General features: G+C 54.1%; 2 protein-coding genes, 1 long non-coding RNA gene and 1 other non-coding gene across 16 annotated transcripts in view; 1 reads left to right on the top strand and 3 right to left on the bottom strand.

Moving 5' to 3' along the window:
* Positions 1-1,904: 1,904 nt before the first annotated feature.
* LOC115803088 (U2 spliceosomal RNA) lies at positions 1,905-2,095 on the bottom strand. Its single transcript, XR_004023712.2, has one exon. It is a non-coding gene; the product is annotated as a U2 spliceosomal RNA (small nuclear RNA).
* A 7,969-nt stretch (positions 2,096-10,064) lies between these two features.
* LOC149746764 (uncharacterized) lies at positions 10,065-13,637 on the top strand. 2 transcript variants are annotated; one of them, XR_016388791.1, is made up of 3 exons: positions 10,218-10,431; positions 10,950-10,999; positions 11,794-13,637. It is a non-coding gene; the product is annotated as an uncharacterized LOC149746764 (long non-coding RNA). The 2 variants fall into 2 exon arrangements; XR_016388790.1 differs by having other exon boundaries at positions 10,065-10,431; positions 10,950-13,637.
* LOC111170191 (transmembrane protein 106A) lies at positions 12,944-23,298 on the bottom strand. Of its 6 annotated transcripts, none has more exons than XM_022565089.2 (9): positions 19,601-20,034; positions 18,844-18,979; positions 18,531-18,757; positions 17,929-17,992; positions 16,582-16,735; positions 15,892-16,066; positions 15,224-15,273; positions 14,444-14,604; positions 12,944-14,245 (listed from the first exon to the last, which is right to left on the bottom strand). In XM_022565089.2, exons 3-9 carry the CDS (start codon positions 18,736-18,738, stop codon positions 14,176-14,178), a joined length of 882 nt encoding a protein of 293 aa, XP_022420797.1. In that variant the 5' UTR covers positions 18,739-18,757; positions 18,844-18,979; positions 19,601-20,034; the 3' UTR covers positions 12,944-14,175. The 6 variants fall into 6 exon arrangements, with proteins under 6 accessions (XP_022420797.1, XP_022420802.1, XP_089756148.1 ...); XM_022565094.2 differs by lacking the exon at positions 18,844-18,979 and adding an exon at positions 15,791-15,834 and having other exon boundaries at positions 15,224-15,277; positions 15,926-16,066; XM_089900022.1 differs by lacking the exons at positions 18,844-18,979; positions 19,601-20,034 and adding an exon at positions 23,211-23,298.
* The window catches only part of NBR1 (NBR1 autophagy cargo receptor), a 28,198-nt gene continuing 23,470 nt past the window's right edge, over positions 18,740-23,467 (bottom strand). For 5 of the 7 annotated variants that reach the window (XM_089899991.1, XM_089899990.1, XM_089899992.1 and 2 more), the window contains 2 exons: positions 23,211-23,316; positions 21,511-22,098 (listed from right to left, as the gene is read on the bottom strand). In XM_089899991.1, the coding sequence (XP_089756117.1) occupies positions 21,925-22,098; positions 23,211-23,316 (280 nt within the window). In that variant the 3' untranslated portion in view covers positions 21,511-21,924. Of the gene's footprint in view, positions 18,758-21,510; positions 22,099-22,122; positions 23,065-23,210; positions 23,317-23,467 lie in introns of those variants that run through there. The other 2 variants (XM_089899995.1, XM_089899994.1) reach the window with 2 other exon arrangements.

Genomic DNA, 23,467 nt, shown 5'->3' with positions numbered 1-23,467 from the left:
CTCCTAATCCATATGTGCTGTTAAGTGTGAAATACACATGGGATTGCAAAGGCTTAGTATTAAAAACTGTCAAATATCTCCGTATTAATTACGTGTTGAAGTGGTATTTCAGATATCTGTTCTTGTTTTTTGTTCTATTTTTGTGGCCGCGCCGCAGCTCCCGGTAACCCCGACCAGGAATCAAACACGGCCCCGCCACCCCCACCCCCACCCCCCCATTCTTATCCTCCCGCCCGGGCCCGCTGGCTGCCCTGACCGGGACAGTCTGGCCAGCTTCCAGGTCAGGAGGCCAACATGAGCGTTGCATCAAGGAGTTCCAGTCCAGAGGCCAAGAAACCTTTCGTGGGGCTCAGATCTACTCACCGACGGTTTGTTAGTGCCTCTGTGTGTGAGCCAGGCACTGCTTATGGCACATTCCTGGTCACAATCTCATTTTACCTTTACAGGACCCTGAGGAAGTGTTATCACCCCCAAACCTCAGAGGGGAGAGAGGCTGCCTGACTCACCCCCGGGGCTTCCAAAGGTCTTCCAAGGGCAGAGGTCTTCCCCCGAGGCCCGGCAGCCAACTGTCAGGCACAACCCTTGGCTCATCCATTCTCCTCTCTGGCAAGGACTTGCTGAGTGCCTCTGACAGGCCAGAGCTGTTAGGGGTTCGGAGTTACCATAACAGATCGCTGTTGCAGGTGTACAGGAGAACATTGAAAGTACTCATCGTCAGGGAAAACATACAGCGTTTAGGGTCACTTTCTAGTAATCTGTCCTAGGCCCTTGCTGCTCAAAGTGCGAGTCTGTGAACAGCAACATCCGCATCGCCGCGGAGCCGGTGAGAAATGCAGGATGCAGGCACCAAGTCACACCTCCGGTCTTAGCTTGAGAGGGCTGCCAGGGCTGCCAAAATAAAATGCCACAGGCCGGTGGCTTAAAGAACTTACATGTATTTTGTCACAGTTCTGGAGACTGGAAGTCCCCGATCACGGTGCCAGCCTGGCAGGGTTCTGGGGATATTCTTGGCTTGGCTTGCACGTGGCGGACTCCCCTCCCTCTCCTCACGTGTTAGAGAGAGGGAAAGAATAAGCTCTCCCGTGCCTCCTCTCCTTGGGGAGCTAATCCCAACAAGAGGACCCCACCCCCCATCACCTCTTCCTAACCTCACCGGCCCCAGAGGCCTCCCCTCCCAATAGAGCTTACAGATACGAACTTTGGGGGCACAACTCAGTCCGTGACCCCTACTGAACCAGAACCTGCGTTCTTGTAAGGTCCACAGGGGACCCCCGTGCACCTTAGATCGAGAAGCACTGATTTCTTAAGTCACACACGCTTGAAAATAATGGGAGTTTCGGTGGTCAGAGATGATGTATTACTTTGTACCTTTCCTGAGGCAGATTAAACTAGCTTCCCGGGCCAAACTAGCCGCCACGAGCCCCAGAGCACTCACTGTACGCCAGTCCCTCGGCTGAGTACCTCACACGCTCCATCTTACTTAATTCTCATGGGGACACTAGAAGGCAGGTATTGAAACCCGGACGGAGGCTACTCTTCATTCTTCCTCGCGCGTGGTGGACTCTCGTCCAAACCGCACAAAACTCACACCAGACGTAGGTCCCGCAACTTCCGCGCGGTGGGCTCTTTTTCCAAACCAGAAAACGAACTCTAACCTTCCCACGCCGCCCCGTAGAAAGTTGGGGACAACGTCCCAGAGAAAACGCTCGTTTTCTTCCCTCCCACTAGTCACGCTTCGCGACCACCCATAACCTAGCCATCGAGGTCCACGAGATGAACAGTAGGCACAAAGAACTTCCACAGAAGGACAGTGTTACACCCTTCAAACGTAAAGAAAAACAACCTACAACCCGGCAACAAGAGAAAGATACACCTTACTTTTTAAACTTCAATTCTTTCCCCGGGAGGGGTGCACCACTCCTGGAAATACTGCAATACCAGGTCGATGCGTGGAGCGGGCGGAGCAAGCTCCCACCCCGACTCCTGGCTCCAAAAATCCGCTTAATACGGAGTTCTCGGGTAGAGAACGTATCAGATATTAAACTGATAAGAACAGATACTACACTTGATCTTAGCCAAAAGGCCGAGAAGCGATACCCAGCAGCCTGCCATCCCTGTCACCGTCCTCCTCGCATCCACATTTGACTCAGTGTGACCCCTGTCACTGCTCACTCGAGGTCTCACTTCCTTTGCTTCGGTGACAGTACGGTGGGTGGCACCACACCACACTCTCGTGAAGATTTTTTATTCTCTACCTCGTAGAAGAGGGATTCGGTACCTGCGGTAGCTTCGGCGTCCTCGGGCTGGAGCGCCATTTTTAATTTGCATGCCCCGCCCTTTCCGCGCGGGTAGGTGTAGCCGCGCGGGTTGACCCGCCCAGTCCTCGGCACCGCCTCTGCGCGCATGAGCAGAGGCTGGGCTGGGGCGGACCTCTTCGTTGGCACCAGCTCGCGCGTAGACAGAATTCAGGGGAATTGGGGGTGGGAGAATAGAGGAGGGCGTCTGCGCAATTGATTCGCAGCAGACTGGTCCGAGTACGAAAAACGTCATCTGGTCTTCACTGCGAAGACGACAGGGTCCCACGGGCTGGCTCTGTCCAGGCCGAAGACCTAGTCGAAGGCTTGGGAGTCCAGGAGTGCCCGGCCGGTGTCGCCTGGCAGGGGCTGCGGTGAGAACTGGGGAGCCGAGATCGCGCCCTGCGAGCACTGCTGCCCTGGTTGTCAGGACCCCCGCCCTGCCCCGGCTGCAGGCCACTAGGGCAAACTCCTTCACCTCCAGAGCCTTAATTCCCCAGCTGAGAAGTGGAAACCTTAGTGCCTACCGTGTGGGGTTGAGGGGGTGTAAAGGGAGCTCGTGAGGCGACCTTGGTTTGGTAGTCTAGAATGTGGGCCCTAGTGTCCAACGAGGTTCCAGTGAAGGCGTCATGGCTGTGACACTGAAACAACTGAGCAGCTGTGTTGCCTGTAACAACACAATAGGAAACATTTATTGCTTGGGCCGGGCTTTGCGCTAAGTGCTTTCCTTATATCAGACTTTCAAAGTTTACCTACAGACGGAGCGGTTGACACAGAGAGGGTGAGCAACTTTGCCCAAGACTACACAGCTAGTTAGCGGAAGAGGTCGGATCCATCTATGAAGAGCACGGGACCTAGAAAAGGGCACCAAAAGAAAGAGAAGTTGTTCTTGTGTGTCCCGCCCACTGTGAGAGTAAGTGTTGCCGAGCCTGACGCACAGGTCTGTCTGAAGAGAGACAGGAACAAGCCGTCTGGTGCAGCGGTTAAGAGCAGAGACTCGGAACACCTAGTCTCTAATCCCGCTCCACCTGTTAATAATCACGTGACCTGGTGCGTGACTTGGCCTCCCCGCTTAACCGTCTGTCTTCGATGTAGCCACGTTATCTGTAAACTGGAGGTAAGGAAATGAGAAATTATTAGACATGATCTTAAGAATTACGAGACACGCCTGGAATATGGTATTCCTGTAAGTACCAAACATAAGGGAAAATATCGCAGGCAACTCACTTCTCTGTAGCTTACCCTCTTCATCTAGAAAAATGAGAATATTAACATATAGTCCTGTGCTTAATCTTCCCTCATTCACCTGGTTTTATTTTACTCCGTAGCACATGTCACCTGACATCTTACACATTTATTTGTGTATTGCCTTCTAGCCTAATAGCATGTAAGCTCCAGAGCAGGGAACTTTGTCCGTTTGGTCCACATTTATCTCCTCAGTGTTTAGAATAGGGCCTGACATATACTAGACACATGAACACATGAATTTGGTTGAACACATGAATGTGTAAACATTAAATGATGCGATTTGTCCGTACAGAAAGAGATTAGCAGGCCTCCCGGCTCGCGGTAATTATTACGACCCTCACTGTGTTCCACTACATTTCTGCTTGCTTCCATGTTCATCAGGTCATCTTTGTGCTCACCGGTTTAGCTTCCTAGGTATTTTGACCTTTAGAACGAGGTCCCTTGGATTGCAGACATGCACGTCCTGTCATTGCAAAGCAGTGTCTCCCTTTGTCAGTTAACGACTTAGCATTCTAATTCACGCACCAGCTTCTTGTGAGTTCGGTTAACGTGAGTCAGTGCCCCTCAGCCAGCTCACATCCCTGTGTACAGACAAAAGTGCCTATAAAAGTTCAGGCAACACCAGGACGTGGCTGGCTGGTGATGAGACTTTGTCCAAGCGTCCTACAATCTCACTATGGACCCAGTTATCATTGCTGCCAGGGAGTTGGAAATGATAAGCCAGAGACAGAGACTGGAAGAGCACAGATAGCCTTCTCAACCAGTGCCTGTTTCCCACAGCCTTGCCCAACCACCATGTTATCAAACTTTTGCATAATATCCAATGTTATCTCTTACTATGAGCAAGGTTGTACAGCTTTTCATGCGCTTGAGATCCATTATTATTCTCTGTGAACTGCACGTTCCTATCCCCTGCCCACCGTCTTTTGAACTGTTGATCTTTTTGCGTTTCCATCTCTGACCTACTTCACACCTGTCCTAGTATTTGAGTTCAGGTATAGATCTGACTTTATTTTGTCTGGATGGCTACCCAGTTGTCCCAATATCATATATGAAATAGTCCATCTTCTCATCAGTTTCAGATGCCAACTTTATCATATTAAAAAGTGAGTGTATACACACACACACACACACACACATATGACTTCTCTTTTTTTTTTTTAGAAAATCTTCTGATATCCTGTTTTTAAGAGTCTTGATTCAACTGATTCTCTGGTATCACACCTAACTCTGTGCCTGTCACTGTGTGGGTCCTGGGATCACACAGGTGGTGAACATGACCTTGTCCCTGTGGTCAGCAAGGGGCATCTGCCGCGCTCTTCCATTCCCCTCCTCTGGCTGCCCCTCAACCACATCCACTGCTCTTTGCTGTCGAGGAAGCCTTGCGCGCTCAGATAAGGTCTGCCCGTGCCGAGGCTGCCAACTCCAAGCGCTCCTAAGTGTTCCATCCCTGGGCATCAGAAGCCTGCTGGGTGCCCTGCCAGCTGGGGAGGAGAGCCTCTTCAAGTCCAGGCCTCACTGTATCTGTTTTTCCTGGCCCTCCCTGCAGCAGCGCTGCCTTCCCCTCAAGTTTTACCCTGACCCCTTGGACAGCTCCCTCAGGTTTCTTTTCATCACTTGTCAGCTTGCCCTAGTTGAAGAGACAGGGAGGGAGATACCGTTTTGTTTTCTCTGACCTCCTCTCCCTTCTCTCTGACCCCGCCCTCTCGCCCTCAGTTCTCCTTTCTCCCGCCTTCTCCCTTTTCCCAGTCACAGAACAAAAGCTTTCACTTTTCTGACTAGCAACAGAACTGGATCGGTCTCTCTGACTTTGCAGTCGGAAAGGGAGATGGTTTCTCCCAGCCACGTGATCAGGGGTGCGCGTGGACCAGCAGACCGGCCGCTCCTCACCCCCCTGCCCCCACCCCGAATGTGCTCGGGGTCCTGGCGCTACAACATAAGAGTCTGTGTGCTGGAGAGCAAGTTTCCTGCCCAGCTAGACTGGATCCATCAAACTAGTTAGACTCAACCAAGAACTGGGCTTTTCGCAACTTGCCTGCCATCACGGAGGCCAGCAAATCCCCACATTCTCTTTTTGGTCTTTCAACAGCCCCCAACAGAAGGCGTCACACTCCATAGGGATGCCTGATTTTGTCCATTCCAAGATGCCCAACGTTTTCACATCTTTACATCTCAGGAACCAGCATGCGTCTTACATTCGACGCCGGGAGAAAGCACTCTCGCCGTTTAACATCGCAGCACGTCTTTCTTTGTTTCCTTCGTCCCGTCTTTCTTAGGGCTAGGTAAAAGAATGGTACCTCTCACAAAAGATGGCATCTTAAATTCGTGAACTACTATAACAATAAAAGCCTCTGTTTATTGAACCCGATGTGTGACATGGATTATTTCCTTCCAGCATCACAACACCTCTAGGATGGAGGTATCATTACCCCTACCCTGCCGGGGAGGAAACTGATCAGAGCTGGGAGAGCCGCTAGATCGCATTCGCACGCCTGTTAAATAACGCAGCCGGTATTTCATAAGATTTACCTGGCCCACGCTTCTAACTATACCCTGTTCTCTCCACAGCAAAGGATTCTGGGTCCCGTATAATAACAAGCTCTATTAAAAATGCAATGTGCAAGTGGCTACAGTCAGTTAACAGCACGGGAAGTTCCCTGAGGGCTGATATGAGTTAAAATCCAAATCGACAGGGGGTGGAGTGGGCTACGGAGTAGAATCTAGAGCTGGAAGGAGCTCTGAGGTCAGAGGTGGGGTTGGGAGAGGCAGCGTGCACAGGGGGAAGGCACGAGAGGGGCTCGGAAGGGGAGATGAGAATTGGGAGGGCGCAGCCTTGGCAGATTTGCCCTGAAGATCCCTCCTCTCGCAGGAGGACTGGCTCAGAGGGTTGGAAACAGTTCCCCAGATTCAGCCCAGCCCACCTCCCCTACCCTGAGCGTCTCCACATCTGAGCCCTGTTCTGCCTAAGGTAGGAGGACGGGAAGAGGGAAATCGAGGCAGGAAGAGATACCAACAGGAACCCATTTCCTCTTTTGCCCATTTAATGACTGAGACAGTCAAGTGCCTTTCTCTTTCTCTTTCTCTTTCTCTTTCTCTTAAAATAGGTACTTTCCACCTAAATATTCGCAGAATTCGTCTATAGGAAGGCAAATGTGCTGTGAAAATAATTGTCCAGCGACAAGCCTCCATTTCATTTTTTGTATCTGGAAACCCTTGTGTATCTGTCGTTGCAAATGACATCCCCGGGTGCTAGGACGAGGAGAAGGGAGTATAGCACCTCTTTGAAAAAGGGAGAAAGTTTTCCAGCAAGGCTCAGGTCCCACTGGCCCCTCAGCAGAGCTGGGGCACCCCCAGCAGCTGGCCATAGCCAGATGCCCCCTGTGACGGCGGGCACTTCCCAAGCATCCTATAGTGTCTTGCAACAACCTTCAGAGGAGAGGCTCAGAGACGCTGAGTGACCTGCCCAGGTTCCCCCAGGTAGTCGGTGACACAGGCAGGATCGAACCCGAGTCTGTTTGACTCCAGAGCGCTAGATGACTCCACTAGACTGGCAGCCTGAATTGACAGACAGACCCTCTGTTTGAGGTTCAAACTCTCTGTTTGAACCCGTTTTCAGGTTCAAGGGCTGCACCCTGCACCCTCCCTCCACCATCAACAGTGCTTGAGGCTGAGGCCGGGTCGAAGCCCCTTCTTCACCTGTACCCTCCTCTTGCTTCCAGTTGGACTCAGCCTCTGCTGTTTCTAGAAAAATTTATATCTTTGGGGAAAGACCAACAGTCCACCCAGTCCCTGCCCCCAGAAGCCTTCCCCTGGGCTTCACGAAATGACACCCTCCCCTGGCCACTCCACCTCCTGGAGACCCAAGGAGTTCAAAATGACTCTCCCCAGAATGTGCCACTTTGGCCCGGGGCTATTTGGGTTGAAGGCCGTGGAGGCCCCAAGGACACAGGAAGAGCTTTCTACCTCCCCCTCAACTGCCTAAAAGAATTTAGATAGGGGGCCTGGCTCAGAGAGAGTTATTATCAGAGACAACTTTTATCTGAGAGACCCATCTGCATAGCAGGGCAAACATCCCATTACCAAACGTCTGGTCTGCCCTGCCCTTCTTTTTGTCCCGGTGACTCACCCTTCTCTGCTTTGAAGCCCCAGGCCCTTATCGCATCCCTTAGCTCAGGAGGGCATACAAGCCTCAGCTGCCCTTGGGTCTCGTATCCTTATGGGATCCCTGAACACACGTAATTATACCTGTTTTTCTCCTATTAGTCTGTCCGATGTCAATCTGGTCATTAGACCAGCCCACAGAACCTAGAAGGCTAGAGGACGAATTTTTCCTCCCCAACGGGATGCACATCGGGTAGGATAATAAGTAATACCAACCTGTAGCTGAGCAATTTTATATTTCACTTCACATACCTCTCATCCATTGACCCACGTGGTCCCGTGTGAACCCCGTGAGGAAGGTAACAAGTGCTACCCTTCTGGTTTTCCGGGCAAGGAAACTGAGGCCCAGAGAGGTAAGCTGAGTCCAGGGTCAGAGGAAGAGAGGGAGGGTAGGCTTGAGCCCAGCGTATCAAATCCCCGGAACCAGGGTACTTTCTAATAAGCCACTTTGCCTTCACAGAGCTCAGACCTCAGTGAGAGCCGGCCGGGTCTCGTATTTTCTTTTCCTTTTTTTGTCTTCTGTGGCCGCTCCACGCGGCATGCGGGCTCTTAGTTCCCCAACCAGGGATGGAACCTGTGCCCCCTGCAGTGGAAGCGCGGAGTCCCGACCACTGGACCACCAGGGAAGTCCCTGTTTGTTCTTGAGTCAGCACAGCGGGGGAGACGGAGGACTGAGGGAGGAGGGAAGGGAGGGGTCAGCAGAGGGCCAGATGAGGAGGCTGGAATCCTGGGAAGGGTGGCAGAAAGAAACCGGAGAGGAAAGCCAGACCACTCGGGGGATCGTCCCCCGGGGCCCACTGAAACTCAAGGCTTAGGTGGAAAGGTGTCTTCTACCTGCCCAGGGCCCTGGAGAGAAAGGTACTCTACAGATGCTCTCTAGGAGGCTTGAGAAGAACACCCCCCTCCTTCCCAAGGCAGGCGGGGGTGGTGGGTGGGGGTTGGCGGGGGTGGGTGGCGGGGAGGGGATGCCCAGTTGCCCCGGTAGCGGCCGCATTGTGAGGTGGTTCTGGTCACAGGCCAGGGGGTTGAGGTGGGAGGAGACGGAAGTGGTGGGGGCAGTGGCAGCCTCCTGGGCCCTGCCTGGGGCCTTCTGTCACCGCCACCATCATGGGCAGTGCGTACCACTGGGAGGCCAGTCGCCGGCAGATGGCTTTGGACCGGAGGAGGCGGCTGATGGCCCAGCAGCAGCAGCAGCAGCAAGAGCAGGTGCATGAGAGGGGTCCCCGTTCACCAGGGTCCTTCCGGGGGCACGGAGGGGATGGGGAGGGGAGACGACGGACCCCAAGGAAACTAACTGTCCATCACCTGGGGAATATTGTTTTGCTTGGGCTGGAGGAAAGCAAGGTCCTTGGATGTCTTGGATGGACTGTAGGAAAGCAAGGTCCTTGGATGTCTTGGATGGACCGTGCGTGTGTGTGTGTGTGTGTGTGTGTGTGTGTGCGCGCGCGCGCGCGCATTGGGGTGACTCAGCTTTGCTGTTGTACTAGGCTGAGGCCTCACGTGGGATTGAAGCGTCAGGCTCCGGAGGTTTTAAAGCTGCGCTGTCCAGTAGGGCGGCCACCAGCCTGTGTGCTATAGCCCTTGAGACGTGGCTAGTGAGACCGAGGAACTGCATTTTAAATGTTACATACATTTAATCTATTTAAATATACTCTTTAAGGCAAATGTTCATTTTACCTACTGGAACATTTTTAAGTATGTTTGGAACAACGTGGATACGTGAATCTGCTTTTTCGACCGTAAATTATCTGAACTCTAAATATAGATCAAATATTTTAAATCAAAATGTAGTGTCTAAATTAAGATGTGCTGCTGAGTATAAAATGCCCTCTGGGTTTTGAAGACTTAATACAAAAACAAAGACTATAAACTACCTCATTAATATTCTCATATTGGTTTTACGTTTTGGCTGTATTGGGTTGAATAAAATTTATCATTATACCCAGTTTCACCTATTTCTTCTTACTCTGTTACGTGGCTAACAGAGCATTTTAAATGATACATGGCCCTCGTTATACTTCCATTGGGCAGTGCTGTTTCAGAGCATGTGCAAGAGATTATTCTTTACCCTCTGGCACTGCAAACGATTTTCAGTGCGCGGAGGTAGGTGGACAGAGGCGGCTGTTTCCTGGGCAGGGGGCTGTGCGGGGGGAGGGGCACTGTTGCTATAGAAACAGTCCTTGGGTGTGGGTGGGTGAGGGGAGAGAGCTCAGGCCCCAGCCTCAGCCTCCAACTCCAGGGAACAGAGACCCTCCAGCCGCCTCCACCTCTGGATTCCCTTGCCTTGCTCCCCTCAGTGTCTCCGGCAGGGGGCGGTGACTGGGTGGGGAGGGAGGAGGATGCCACTTGCGGGGGGGGGGGGCTTCTTGACAGGAACTGAAGAAACTCCAAGAAGAGGAACGGCAATCTGAAAAAAGAACCCAGCCATCTCGGGAGTCGCAGACACCGCCGGCGCCATCACAGTCGCAGCCACCGCCGGCGCCATCACAGTCGCAGCCACCGCCGGCGCCATCACGGTCGCCACACGCGCAGCCGCAGCCGCAGCCGCAGCCTCCGCAGGTGCCCGAGCGGCCGCCGCCGCCGCCGCCGCCGCCGCCTCAGCCAAAGCCACAAAATGCCCAAGACCCTCTTACTGAGCGCACCTCCCGGTACATTCTCCAGGATTCCCAAAGGCCAGGCGCCCACAAGGACAGATTCCAAGGAGGGGTGATGAACCCTCAAGGTGCAGGTGAGTGACATGCCCGGGAGCGGGAGATGGTGAGGAGAGAGCCCCGGGCTATAGTCCAGAAGCCACATCTGTCACCCCACCCTTTGACCCTCCCTGGCACCCTTCACCTTTACTTGGGGGCGGGGGGGGGGCGGTCACACTCTCTGAGTGGATTTGCACCAAGCGAGAGCTGCAGAGAAACCCGCTGACTTCCGCAGAGGGTGGCTCAGAAGTGGTCAGTCCCTTCTCCAGGGTGAGGGTGACAGACGGGGTCGGGGTCGGGGTCGGGTCGGGGCGGCCAGAGGGTGGGGTAGGAGGTGTAGGCTTAGCAACGGGGTATCCTGAGCCCTGGGGGGTCTGGACCGGGGAAGCACCGGTCGGCTTCCTAGTGGAGAATGCTCAGCGGGGGCTGGGACTTAGCCTTGCCCCAGCTAGGGGCCTTGGCCTGCCCCCCAGACACGTGGTAAAGAGTCCGGCCGTGGCATGTGCCATCCTCAGGAACTGCCAGCTGAGTAACGTGTGCTTCGTTTCATCATCAGGTGTCGGGAAATCTAGCCCAGATACACACACCAAGTACCCACGATTCACGGTGAGACGGACTCGGAGTGTGAGAGGCAGCTACAGTTTGGCTGCGTGTGTGCCCGCGCTCGCGTGTTAGTGCGGGTGGAGTCTAGAAAGGCTTCCTCGGCGGGAATCGGGAGAGGGGACTGAAGTTATTCCGTCGCTTCTGGATGGCCCGTTCCTCCATCCACTCCATGCCCCCATAAAAATGTCTCTGTAGGCCCTGTTGCTCAGCGCTCAGTATAAGTGAAGGAGCTGACGCTCTAGTTGGAAAGATAGGACGGGTGCCAGAGAAGCAAAATCAAGGGGGCCGTTTGAAACGCTGATGGGGTAGAGCCAGCTGGAGCGGGAGGACGGTAAGACGTGAAGTCAGGGCTTGTGGTCTCCGTCAGGATCACCACTCTCCGGTAGCACGACTCAGATCTCTGAGCCTCAGCTGCCCCACCCATAAAATGAGACTGATAATACCCCACCTCCTCAACAGAGGTGTCACGAGGACTGAATTAAAAGGGAAAGCATCCAAAGCGCTTAGCTTACAGCCTGGCTCGTTGTAGACCGTCAAACCCAGGAAGACGCTTTTTTGAGAGTCTTGAGAATTACGTGAAACAGGATACGCTTCGGAAAGAAGCTTTTTTTTTTTCTCTGACTCAGGCGCAAAGGATGGGAGAACCTGATCCCGGCCCTTTAAGACGAGGACTGGGCTGCTACATCATCTCACTTTGATTACTCGGGCTTCAGAGGGCTGAAGACAATGTTCTCAAACCAGCAGGCCCAGGAGCTGCTAACTAACCTGTTCTGCCTCCTGTCTCTCCCTCTTCTCAGTCAACGAACTACATCCAGCAGTGGTGATTCAGAGACAGACCCCCGAGACCCCACTGGCCGGCCATCAGCAAACATCAGATGAGCAGCCCCGTCTTCCTACCTCCCAGCAGCATCTCCACTTCAAAAGCCAAGCCCTCCTGATCCACTCTGGCAGGGGAGGCTAGCTGGGAATCACGTGTGATTTCTTCCTGCAAAGAATCGAGAGACTGGCTGGGCTCCGTGAGACAGAGATGAGGGGGAGGGCCCAGGAAGACCCACGAAGAGGATGGAGAGGGTGCGAGAAGACAGTGGAGGGCAATTCCATGCTTCCCCAGGCAAAGCCAACGGGAGAACTTGGCCTTGGGCCCCCCAGGTCTACAGCTCCACTACTGGCCCTTATCTAGCAGTGATATCACGGACTCTCACTGGAGCCACCAGCCCTTCCTCCTGGCCGATGCTTATTGAGATGCACCTGGGGAAGCGTGGGTTGCATCACACCAGAGCAGACCTGGGACCTGGGGCAGCATCAGGAAGAAGTGGCACGCAGGGGCCTCCCCCAAGCGCAGTGTCGTGCCTGGTCCACGGTGGGCACTCCGCTGTTGAACGGAGGGTGGTTGGAAGGGATGGAGAGAAAGAACTCGGAGGAAAGGAGGACTGTAGCCTCAGGCACAGGACGCCTGACCTTGGGAAGAGGGGGACTGGCCCCCCCCCACCCAATCCACAGGCCTCTTCCTCCCTGAGTCTCAGCCTTTCCATGTAGCAGAGACAACCCAGAGGCTCTGGAGGCCCCAGGCATCCGCCTCACCTCTTCCTGAAACTGACACCTGGGGTCCCCCAGCCCTGCTCCCTCTTCCACTCTTGACTGGTGAGGGGGATGCCTGGGTCCTTTCACCGTAGCGTCTCACCTTTGGGTGAGACTGAAGGAGCCTCTCAGTGCAGTGTTTCCTGAGAGGAGCAGTTGGGGGAAGCGAAGGAGCGGGGGCGCACGGAACGGGAGCATTGAAGTTGGGAGGGGCTCAGAGACACACAACGAGGGAAGGGGAGCGAGCGAGCTCCTGGGAGCGGTCTCCCGGAAGGCAGAGAGGCCGGGCGTGTTCCCGAGGGGCTCAGGGACTGGGGAAGAGACCTTGATGCCCACTTGGATATTAAGGAACAGGCTGTGTGAGATGGGGAGCGTCCACCGGCTCCCTTCCCACTCACAGGAGCCTTTTATTTTCCTTCCTTAAACACGGTTAAGCACAGCTGATTGACTCCAACATAAATCCATTACATCTGACGAACTCCACCCAGCGTGAGCTCCAGCCTGGCCCTCGTGGACTTCCGTGCTCTTACCAGCACCACCTCGACGCCAGTTACCCAGGCGTGAAAGCGTGCGGACAGCACGAACTCCTTCCTTCCCCTCATCCCCCCGGCCGGCTCCTCACCAGGTTCTGGCCCCACGTGCCCTTCTCCGCCCTTCCGACTGCAAACTCAGCTTTCCCTGCCGCTCAAGCTCACCTCTCTGCCTGTCTGACTGATGGAAACCCGTGACCGCCTTTCGTGAGCAAACACAATTCCTGCTCGCCTAAAGAACCTGGGGTTTGCCTGGGGCTTCTCGTCACCTGAGTGACAGCAAAGAGGGGACGGCCTGGACCAGTCCCGACTGATAGGCAGCTCCATACTGTCAGCGCCCAAAGGAGAGCAGAGGCCTCTGGGAGCAGAGGGCGCCCTGGGACTAGGCTGGGGGTGCAGCGGGACCCAGCAGTCCGGCCTCACCTCTGCAGGTTTTCAGCGGGAGAGCGGCTGCACCCACCGTTTGACCTGCCTGTGTCCCCTCACGTGCGCTCAGGCTTGTGGCCTCCTTCAATAAAAACCTTTTAAAATGACTCTGGCTTTGTCTCTGTTTTTCCTGTGCAGGCCCAGGGGGTGCCCGGTGCAGGTGCCTCCCTTCCCTTCCCTTCCCTTCCCTAAAACTCTTTTCGGGAGAGGAGAAGCTTTAGCTGCAGAACAGCTCTGAGTTCCTGGGGACCCAGACAGTCTTTAACCAGGAAGGCTGTGGAGCCTAAGGGCCTTGGCCAATCTTGCTGTCAGATGGGTGGGGTGGGGAGACAAGGTACCAGGCGTTCTCGAAGCAGGCCATCACCATCACCCTGTCACACGACCAAAGCAGGGCGGCATAGGAGAGCATCTACGGTTCCCTAAGAGGCCCTGGGGACAACACTGGCTGTCCCCAAGTCACCTTCTCATTACCAGGTGGAGAACTTGGAAAGGATCCATGTATTAAAAGCCAGACAAAATGAAAGCTTTCTCCACATTCAGGCAGGACAAAGGTCTTCCCTGGACGAGCTGGGCAACCAAGGTGCTCAGCACAGACAGTGTGGGTGCCACTCCATGCCTCTGAGGCAGCTCTGAGGAAATGTCAGGTCAGACTTTCCTCAAGACAGACCAAGGGGAATAGCTGGTGCTGGCTTCTAGAAGAACCAAGCTTCCGCTCCTGTGGAAATCAGAGAGGGTGTGAGGGTGTGTGTGTGTGTGTGTGTGCGCGCGCGCGCGCGTGCGTATGAAGTTAACGTCCACAGAAAGCTTCCTCTGCTGGGGGTGAACAGGGGGAGGGTATGAGAAAGCAGGGCTTTTCCTTTGGCAGAGTCACTCTCGTCCTATTGGGTGCCATGGAGTGGTGGGAGGTACAGACCAGGCCGGCAGGTGCCCGGGGCTCGACGACAGCAGACAGGTCACGGCGGGCGAGGGACCAGCAAGTGGGGCTTGGATGCGTTTCCCCGGCAGTCCACATATTCGTAGCTCTGGAAGACCAGCTGCTCTGAATGGCTCAGGTAGGAACAGGTCAGGGTGCCCCTGGAGAGGAAACAGGGCTTTTTTTTTTCCAAAAAAAACCACACCAGTTTTATTTTGAAGACTACAGAACTTGAGCCTTGACCCTACCCAGCTTCCACGTCCACCGATCTAAGGATATGCAGTTGGGGTAGGAGTGAGAGAAGGAAGTAGGGAGGCGAGGGGAGAGACCTGGTGGCGGCAGAGGAAAGGAGTAAGATGGCGGCTGGAGAGCTCCCGCCACCCTAGGTCTGCGCTTCACTGTCTTTACTCCTCCACACCACAGGGGTCTGGGAAGAAGAGGAAAGCCCTGGCCCTGCTCTGCTCTCTGGGGAGGGCTGGCTTCCTCAGACCAGACCCGGCCCCTCCTTCGGCTCCCCACTCTGCCGAAGCACCTGGGACAGCTGCCCACCCCCGACCCTCCCACCATCCCACCCCCACCCCACCCCCGCCCCCCCCCCCCCCCCCGGTTCCGGGCAGATCTGTGGCTGTCACGTCAGTGGCTCATAAGGTGGGCCTTAGGGGAGGGGCTGGACCTGCTACTGCCAAGAGCCGACACAGACTCACGGGATTCGCTGTGATGACTGTCCCCCCACGGGGAGCAGAAGTGGGAGAGGGTACCAGGGCTCCAAGCCCTACTTACTGGATGTGCAGAAGCACATGGTGGACTTTGATTTTCAGCCAGGTACAGATCTTGCTGAGAGAGACAGAAAGAGAGAGACAGAGAACCTGGGCCCACGTTTCACACACTGAGCAGCCCGTCAGACAGCTCGGAGGAGACCTGCCGTCCCAGCCCCCCTTGCCTCCTTTCCATCAGGGGCCCCACATGCCACCCCCACCCCTTCCCCCTCCCTCTGCCCAAGGTGAGCATGTCGCCCCTGCTGCAATATCGCTCCTCCAAACCCCACTGGTTTGGCCCAGGCACGGGCTGGCCTCTCCCTTAGTAGAAAACGGTGGGTCAGGCTGAAGAGCCCAAGGTCATATGTCGTTAAGTATGAACCGGATTCTAGGCTGGTTTTCATTCCAGTCCAGGTCCAAACAGGCAGAGGCTGGGGACCCTGAATGCTTGTACACTGCAGTCTTGGCCACAAGAGTGCAGGCCGCATGCTGACTGCAGGGTCTGCTAAGCAATCAGAACATCTGGTGGGAATTCAAATTGGGTTTCCAACCAGCAAAGAGGCTAAGGGAGAAGGGATCGAGCGCTACTCACTATGTGTTTCCATCCCATATCCTGTTGGCTACTGTATACAACACCTGTCAACCAAGTGGGTATAGGGTTAGCCCCAACTCCAGCCACCCGCGTCCACACACCTGGGGGCAGGTCTGGCCAGCAAGAGGGAGTCACCTGCTCACTGGCCAAAGGGCCGATGTGGAGGAGAAGGCTGTCCGAGACCTGCCCCACCACGAGGGACAGGTGCAGAACCTCAATGGTCAGCTGGGTCACAGCGATGGGGTAGTAGTTGTTATTGGAGATGCTCAAGATATTCTGGCGAGGAAGACAGGGAAAGGAAGGGGTTAGGGTAGCACCATCCTTGGCAAGAAGAAGTCAAACAGTTTCAAAACCCCGCAGCCTGATTGAGCCCCACCCCCAACGTGGGCCTCAGCTGCCGAGGCCCCCCCAGTGCCAGGAGCCCCTCGGAGGGGCTCTTAGCGGCGAGGGGTCGCCTTCAGCTAAGACATTAAGCTGGCTCAGAATCCAGTCTCACCCTGCAAGGCTCTCTCTGTTCAGTCCTGCCCACCCAGGGAGTCTCAGGCACACCACCCCGACTGCACCCAGTGATCTACGGCTCTGGCGTCAATTCTAACCCCTCACTGTTCCAACCCTGCACCGTCTGTTAGGGGCTCGTGGTTGCTCCTGCTTCGCCCCAGGCTCCTGACATCCTCTGGCTGCCATAAGATCCCCGGCTACCGATGCCCGGGGTGAGCACACCGGACAAGGGCTACAGAGGAGTGCTGCCAGGAAGGTGGGGCCGGAGCCCAGGGGCACAGGCACCCACCCACCGTTATATTGAGGTGGACGTCGGCCTCGCCAACAGTCACCGTGGAGGAGTTGAGGCCTACAGGCTGCACGGCGATAGTCCGGGGAAACAGGAAAAAGACGATGAGGGAGGAGGTCACCAGGCAGATGAACACTGCCAGGAACACGGAGAGCTTCCTGTGGGAGAACAGGACCCGGGGTAGAGGAGTGGAGAAGTCTGGACACCAGGGCAGCCTGGGCCGGGGGCGTTCAGACACTCTTCTCTCTACGTAAGGCTCTCCTCCGAGCCCCCACCCCAACACACACACACAACCGCGCACTTAGCTCCCCAGATGCGGAGGACCAACCTAGGCTCAGAGGTGGCCCAGAGCGGGTAGGAGCGCCGGACTGAGAGGCTGGCAGCCCGGCTTCCATTCCCAGCTCTGTGTTACCCACTGGCCCAGCAACTCTGAACAACCCGCTTAACCGCCCTAAGCCTCCGTTTCCTTGTCTATAAGATGGGGATAATGGTACCTACCTCATACCATCCGTTATGGGCTAATGCATGAAAAGGCACCAATCCCTGGCCCTGACACACAGCCAAAGGCTCAACCAACGCTAGCTATTCTCACTGGAAGAAGTAAGCCCATGTGAATTTTGACAGCTCTGAATTTTCATATTCATATTCAGAACAAGACGTCATCTGTCCCTCTAATTCAAAATTGAGATGTGCATTAAAGAGAGAGCACCTTGTCAGCGCTCCCTAAGGGGCACTGCCACATTCGGCTTCTGGCGCACTGGCGGGGGCAAGCTGGGTGGTGGGCTCCCCCACGGAAGCTGAGGACCCTGGGAGGAGGTTGCAGGGATCTATGTCAAAGGACCCAGATGACAAATAGGGTCGTGGGCCCCCCCGCGAAACTCAGGGCTGCCTCCGCTGAGGTTCTGAAGTGTCCCAGAACAGAGAGCAGCTGGTTTCCCATCTCTACGGGGAAAAGAACAAGCAGGTCTGAGCTGCCGTAGCAAAGGAAGTTCTTAGGAAAAATCACTTCCCCAAACCAAATGCAACCACAGCCACTCCCTCCCTCCTGGAAGGACTTGCAGAGTCAAGAGGTCCTCTCGGTCTTCAAAAGGGAGCCACGCTTCTTGGAGGCAGTGGTGCTCAGGACACCAAGAGGCCTCAGGTGGCATCTGCTGTGCCCCGAGCTTCTTAAGCTAGGAAAATCCTTGGAAACAGGGAGCTAATACGTCTGAGGCCAGTGAGGCTCAGGCTCTCTGGGGGAGAACCAATGGAGAAAAACTGGGGTGGGGGTGGGAAGGGGGATTGGGGGAGACAAAGAGGAAGAGCCCCCAGGGGCAATGCCTACAGAGCTGGGATGGGAAGAGGGGCTTACGTGTGCCTGGGCTTCAGCCTCTGGTCCCCATAGGGGATGAGGGCCACCAGCTGCTTCTCTAGTTCTGTAGAAAGAGGGTGAGAGGGAGGGCCGAGAAGTGTCCATGACAAATGTTTCCTGTGCCAGCCTGCCGGCAGCACCCCTCCGTCCCACAGAGCAGTGTCAGAAGCACGCCACCTCTGCCTCAGAGCAGGACTGACTGGGGATACCGGGCTGTTGGCAGCTCGGCTTTGCCATCTCTAGAACGGAGGCGAGAGTTTCATTAACAGGTGTGAAGAATTCCTGCACGTCACCACAAATCCGAGAAGCCCAATCTCTTTGGAGACGTCACTGTAACTTCCTGCATCCGAAGGCAGTGCTGCTAAGAGAGCAGAGAGGCTGGGAATCCCCTGGGTTCGGGCGGTACAACCAGGGCAGGAGGGGGTCTCTGCAGCGAGCCCAGGGAGGGTTAGCATCTCCCTGGCTAGCCCTGAAACTCAGGGACCAGGAGCTGGGAGACCCAACCCCATCCAAGGGGACTCAGAGGGGCCTGGCACTGGCCAGCCGGCTGCTAAGAGCTTTTCCTGGATCCCGGGCTACTTCCAGAGCCTGGGGCCACTCACCTCGAGGGATCTCCCCACTGCCCTGGCAGGTGGGACAAGTCACAAAGCTGCCACCAGCAGCCCTTTCACAAGGCGCACAGGAACAAGAAGGCTTGCTGCTGGTGGTGCTGGAGTAGCTGGCAGCCTTGCTGCCAAAGGCTGGGCCGGAGGGCAGCATCGACTTGTTCTCATCCTCCCGAGAGCCCAGCTGGGAGAGTGTCTCACCCATTGTTCAGGGGTATTTTTCACTGATGAGAGAAGAACAAAGTCCAGTCAGCACTGACGCCGGGTGTCCCTCTGGTCTTAGGCTCTTGAGATTGGCGAGGAGACCCACCACACTTTCAGCAAGCTCAAGCCTAAGCAAGTGAGGGTGTGGGAATTCGAGCAGTTACACACGACTCTTGGATCAGGAATCTCAATGCATTGCAACTCTTTGTTTTTGTTTTTATTGTAGGGAGAGCTCAATCGGCCTACAAGAGGGAAAAGCAAAGCAGAAGTTATTTCACTTTAAGGGACTTTCGTTAAGTGAAAGGCAGAGCGCTTAATTTTGTTCTGGAAAAGCTGCTGAGCTGTCATTCACTGCAAGGGAAGGAAGTTAGATAGGTCTTGCGGGCAGCAGCCAGGGGAGCCCCTTCATCCTCTGCGACAAGACGACTCTGAACGTGTCTCTAAGAGCACCCGGGCAGAAATGCCCGAGGTCTCCAGCCTGGGTGTGGAAGGAAAGTTTCCATTCCTGAGCCTGGACAGGTGCTGGCGTAATAGGAAGGCAGGGATTCTTTGGGACAAGAAAAGAAAAAGGCGGCTAGGCTGGCCACAGGTGGGGCTAAGAACCCTAAAATGATTGTGGAAGGGAGCATAAACCTCTTCCGCTTGCTTTCTGAGCTGGGGTGGGAAAGAATGTCTGGGCGAGGGTGGTAGCAATTTCAGGGTCAGTCCTTCACTAGGACGAGGCACAGCTAACTCCAGATCCTTCCCAAAAGACTGGTGGCAAATGAGTGGGCAAGGTGAGCCCAACTCAAGACCTTGTGGGCTTAAAATAAAGGAGGCCTCACCTGGTTTAGGTCTGAGGTTTAAAATAAAGGGAGCCTCACCTGGTTTAGGCCTGAGATTCCCGGGCTCCTCTCAGCTGCAGGAGGGCTAGAGATTTCTGGAGTGCGTCTTTGGGGGGGAGGGCCTGTAAGGCAGGGTGGCTCCAGGGGGCCACCTGTCCCCTTCCCGGAGAGTCCTGGGGACCGACTGCACCGCGTTGCAGGAGGTGGGGAGCGGCGACCCTGGCCTCCCCAGAGCCTTCACGCCCTACTCTGGGGCTCGGCCATGGGCTGCGGGGTCGGAGCGGACTGAGAGGCTAGGAATTCAATGAAGGAGGATTTTCAGTCCCCCCACACACCCCGAGAGGCCGTTAGCAGAGCTTGGAACCTGCGTGTTGGGCTAGGAGGAGGCACAGAAGGGGCCTGGGCCCTTGCATGCCAAAGGGAAAGAAGGCAAGGAGGGTCCCTTCTTTCTAAGGAATCGATTCTAAGGAATCGCCTTACCCCCGGGCGACCGCAGCGACAGAAGCGCCTGCAAAGCAGAATCGAAAGCGCGGGAGCCGGGGTTTTCGCCCCAAGCTTCGGCTCAAAGCCTTGGGAAGCTCCGCCCCGGCTCCTCCGGACCCGCCCCTCCCTCCCAGGGCCAGCCTCTCTCGACACAGCGGCCAGAAAACTTCTCGGTTCTTCAAAGGCCACGCGAGGTTCCCGACGAAAGGACCGCCCAGTCCAAGTAGGAGTTTCAAAGTTTATTTCACCATTCTTGAAGCGGTTAGGTACAAGTACAATGGGACAGACGACTGGACCCCAGGGCCCTCCTGGACCCCTACAATACAACTCACATGGTCAAGACAAGATCCCGTCCCAAATCAACCGAATTAATTACACACACCCTGCCGCTCAGCCTCTACCCAGAAGCCCACCCCCCACCCCCAACCCCCATAAAAACGTTTTAAATAATAAACAGGCTGGTTGGCTTGCAGTCTGAATCCTGGCTTATTTAACAGCATTCAAGAGCTATACTGTAAATAAACATCATTATGGCCAATGATTAATTTAAATCACCATTCATTATAATGCCAAACCAGGTTAAGTAATACTATTTTGCTATCCTTCCCCCTTCAGGCTGGGGGTCAGATTCTTCTTTTTCTGCAAGTAATTTTTATGACTATAATCTGTAGTGTTTTTTGTCACACCTCTTTACCAGCTGTACCCAAGACTCCCTTCTGGTAAAACAGAGCGAGGACCAGGACCCCTGTAAAGCAAGCTCCTTCCCGCTCGCGTACCCTGGGGTTAAACCAAAACTTTTTCAGTGAGTTTGCTCCCATCCAAGTCTTGCAAAACACCAGCCTCTTTCTCTTGTTCTAGGTTCTCCTGAACAGATTGCAAACATTCAGGAGGCCATCAGGATGTCCTAAGCCTCACACCCACTCATTTGCCCACCCCTGAACTTCACTGACATGATTCACACAGGAGCCTGCCTTTCACTTTTCTCATGTTCCTATACACCCCCGCCCACTCTACTGTAAAGAAGACCTGCCCCCCCCCGACATAAAGAAAAAGGGTAACTGTTAAACTTACTTTTCCCTTTAATAGAAGAGTTTCTTTCCTTCTTCGTAGCATTAGCAAAATATTTCACACTACCTACATTTTTTCCCTTAAATAAAATAAAATGTATGCAAAATTGCTACAACAGACACTGCTCAACAGGTGCTGCTGGGTTAATGCGCACACTCCCCGCTCCTTTCTCAGAAGTGCAGAGACCGGAAGGTGGATGTACTCTAAACGCATCACTGGGGGTCTTTTGAAAAACAGCAGTGCCCGTTACTAAGACTTGCAGGGGAACGACTTTCTCCTTGAGAAGGGAAGAGGAACAAAACTCCTATCGTGCGCGCCCTGGGTGTTATTTTAATACCACACAGCTCTGAAGCTTGGGATAGGTTAGAAAAATTATGAGAGTCATTCTTGAAAACAACTTGCGAGGTTAATTTCTTTTATAAGCTGACAATTAACAGATATCCTCATTAAAAACATCCACAATTAAGCAAAGAAAAATACTCAACTTCAGTACAAGCAGGAAGAAAAAGGGTTCTATAGGAAGTTTAAGTTGCACTTGTCAGTGCACTAAAACGGAGAAGAGTTTTACCCAGATCAAGTGAAAAACGCTCTTCCTACAATTCATCTAACGTCTAAAGTGAAGGTTTAAGTTGCGGCCTTTCATTTGCTCCAAAAAATGCCGCAAGGCAGGTATTGTCTTGACAGTTCAGTGATGGGCTCTATGTAGATTCATCAGATTCAAAAATAAGCACGGGCCTCCACCCCACACCCCCAAGACAGAATAAAGATCGTCTCCGAGCAGCAGGCAAAGTTATTGAATACGAGGTCACTCCTCAGTAGCGGCGGCTGTACCAGTCGTCGTTGTTGATCTGAAGGAGCTCTGTCACAACCTGCAGGATGTTGTAATTGTGTTTCTTCAGCAGCCTTAGGTTTAGCTGCCTGTCACAGAATCCCATTTCAAAGAGATGGGACATCAGGGCTGCTGTCTGATCTTCGGAAGCTATTGGCTGTGTAGAGTCAAGAAAAGCGGAACAACGTTTTTTGTATAAGTTGTGTTTATCTTGCTAAGGCATACTCATCTTCCAGATTTATTCAAAATACTAGGTAATCAGGTGCCAGGCTACGGCACTCCTGTCCACCCAATACTAATGGGTCTTCTGAGGGGATAAGGCAGGACTGGGAAGGCCCTGCTTTGGATTAGGTACGTCTGCACCCTGAGCCAGGTGACTAGCGAACTGTCTTTAGAACTAGGTGAAGGAAAAGATGCTAACGAACTCTGGAAACCCTGTGAAGTTAAAGGTAATCATGACGATGGGGCAAGAAGGAGCAAGAGAGGAGATGGTAATTGGGAGAAAGTATGGGAAATTGGAAGAAAGTATGGCCAGCGCAAGTCTTAACCACTGGACCACCAGGGAGGTCCCTCCCACGGGTCTTAAAAATAAAAGGCAAAATCACTTAACACAGCATCCCACCTACATCACTGGTCTTTTCTCTTCTTGGCGCAAATTCACCCTCCAGGTTCACATCTCCAAGTCTCTGTACTGGCTACTCCGTCTACAGTGCCCTCTCTAACCCTCTCTCCTGGCACACACCCATTCTGTCCTTTAGGACTGAGCTCGGGCGTCATCTGCCAGGACGCCTTCCCTGGCCCCGCCGTGGGGCCGACACCAGGCTGAGGTGTTCCACCGGTCTGAGAACACTGGCACAGTATCTTACACTGCGCAATAAACTTTTTGTTTTTTCTTCTTAATTGAATGGGAAGATTCTTTAAATTCTACAGTGCTTTGCAATTTTCAGAAGTTTCACAGGTGAATGTCCGTTTGCTTATTTCCCACTGCCTCTGGGCAGGAACTGGTGTCTGATCCGCCTCGTAGTGCTGGCACCTGGGAGAGTGACCCCCACACAGCAAGTCCGCAACCAACGTTCGGTCTTTCTTCTTTCCTCCCTCGAGTGACTTAGCCATAGTCATACAGCTGGAAAGTGGCAGAGCTGCGTGTTAAAGACTAAACTTAAAGCTCATGCTCGCTACGATGCCATGCTACTCTCTCCAACCCGGGCAGACGCCACTGTTTTCACTGGTGACTTGGATTCGGTTCAGGAAAATAAAACATACACTGACCTGTGCAGTGACTGGTGGTCCAGCAAACAAGGCCTTGTATGCAGAGGCGGCAACAGACAAAGCCCCCTTCACCAGCCCTCCAGCAATGCTGCTCCCGTGGTGGTGCCTGCGGGGAAAGCCAAATTGTCTCCCTAAGGAAACGTGAATCGTTATCTTCCTACGGATAACCTGGGCTCTAATCCTGGGAAGAAAATGAGATTTCCCCGAGAAAAACGTCAGGCGTAAAAGGAGAGTGGGACTCTTTTCCCATCAGTTTT

The sequence above is a fragment of the Delphinapterus leucas genome, chromosome 19 (assembly GCF_059928025.1).
Source record: "Delphinapterus leucas isolate spDelLeu-1000000601 "Yukka" chromosome 19, BTC_Dleu_Yukka2, whole genome shotgun sequence".
In the NCBI taxonomy this organism is placed as follows: Eukaryota; Metazoa; Chordata; class Mammalia; order Artiodactyla; family Monodontidae; genus Delphinapterus; species Delphinapterus leucas.
This window is presented reverse-complemented; position numbering and strand designations above follow the sequence as displayed.

Coding starts and splice junctions, on each gene's coding strand:
- LOC111170191 (XM_089900022.1), bottom strand. CDS start 18,738: ATGGGTGAGACACTCTCCCAGCTGGGCTCTCGGGAGGATGAGAACAAG. Junction 17,993..18,530: donor CAGTGGGGAGATCCCTCGAG/GTGAGTGGCCCC, acceptor CTCTTTCTACAG/AACTAGAGAAGCAGCTGGTG. Junction 15,274..15,891: donor CTGGCCAGACCTGCCCCCAG/GTGTGTGGACGC, acceptor TCTCTCAGCAAG/ATCTGTACCTGGCTGAAAAT.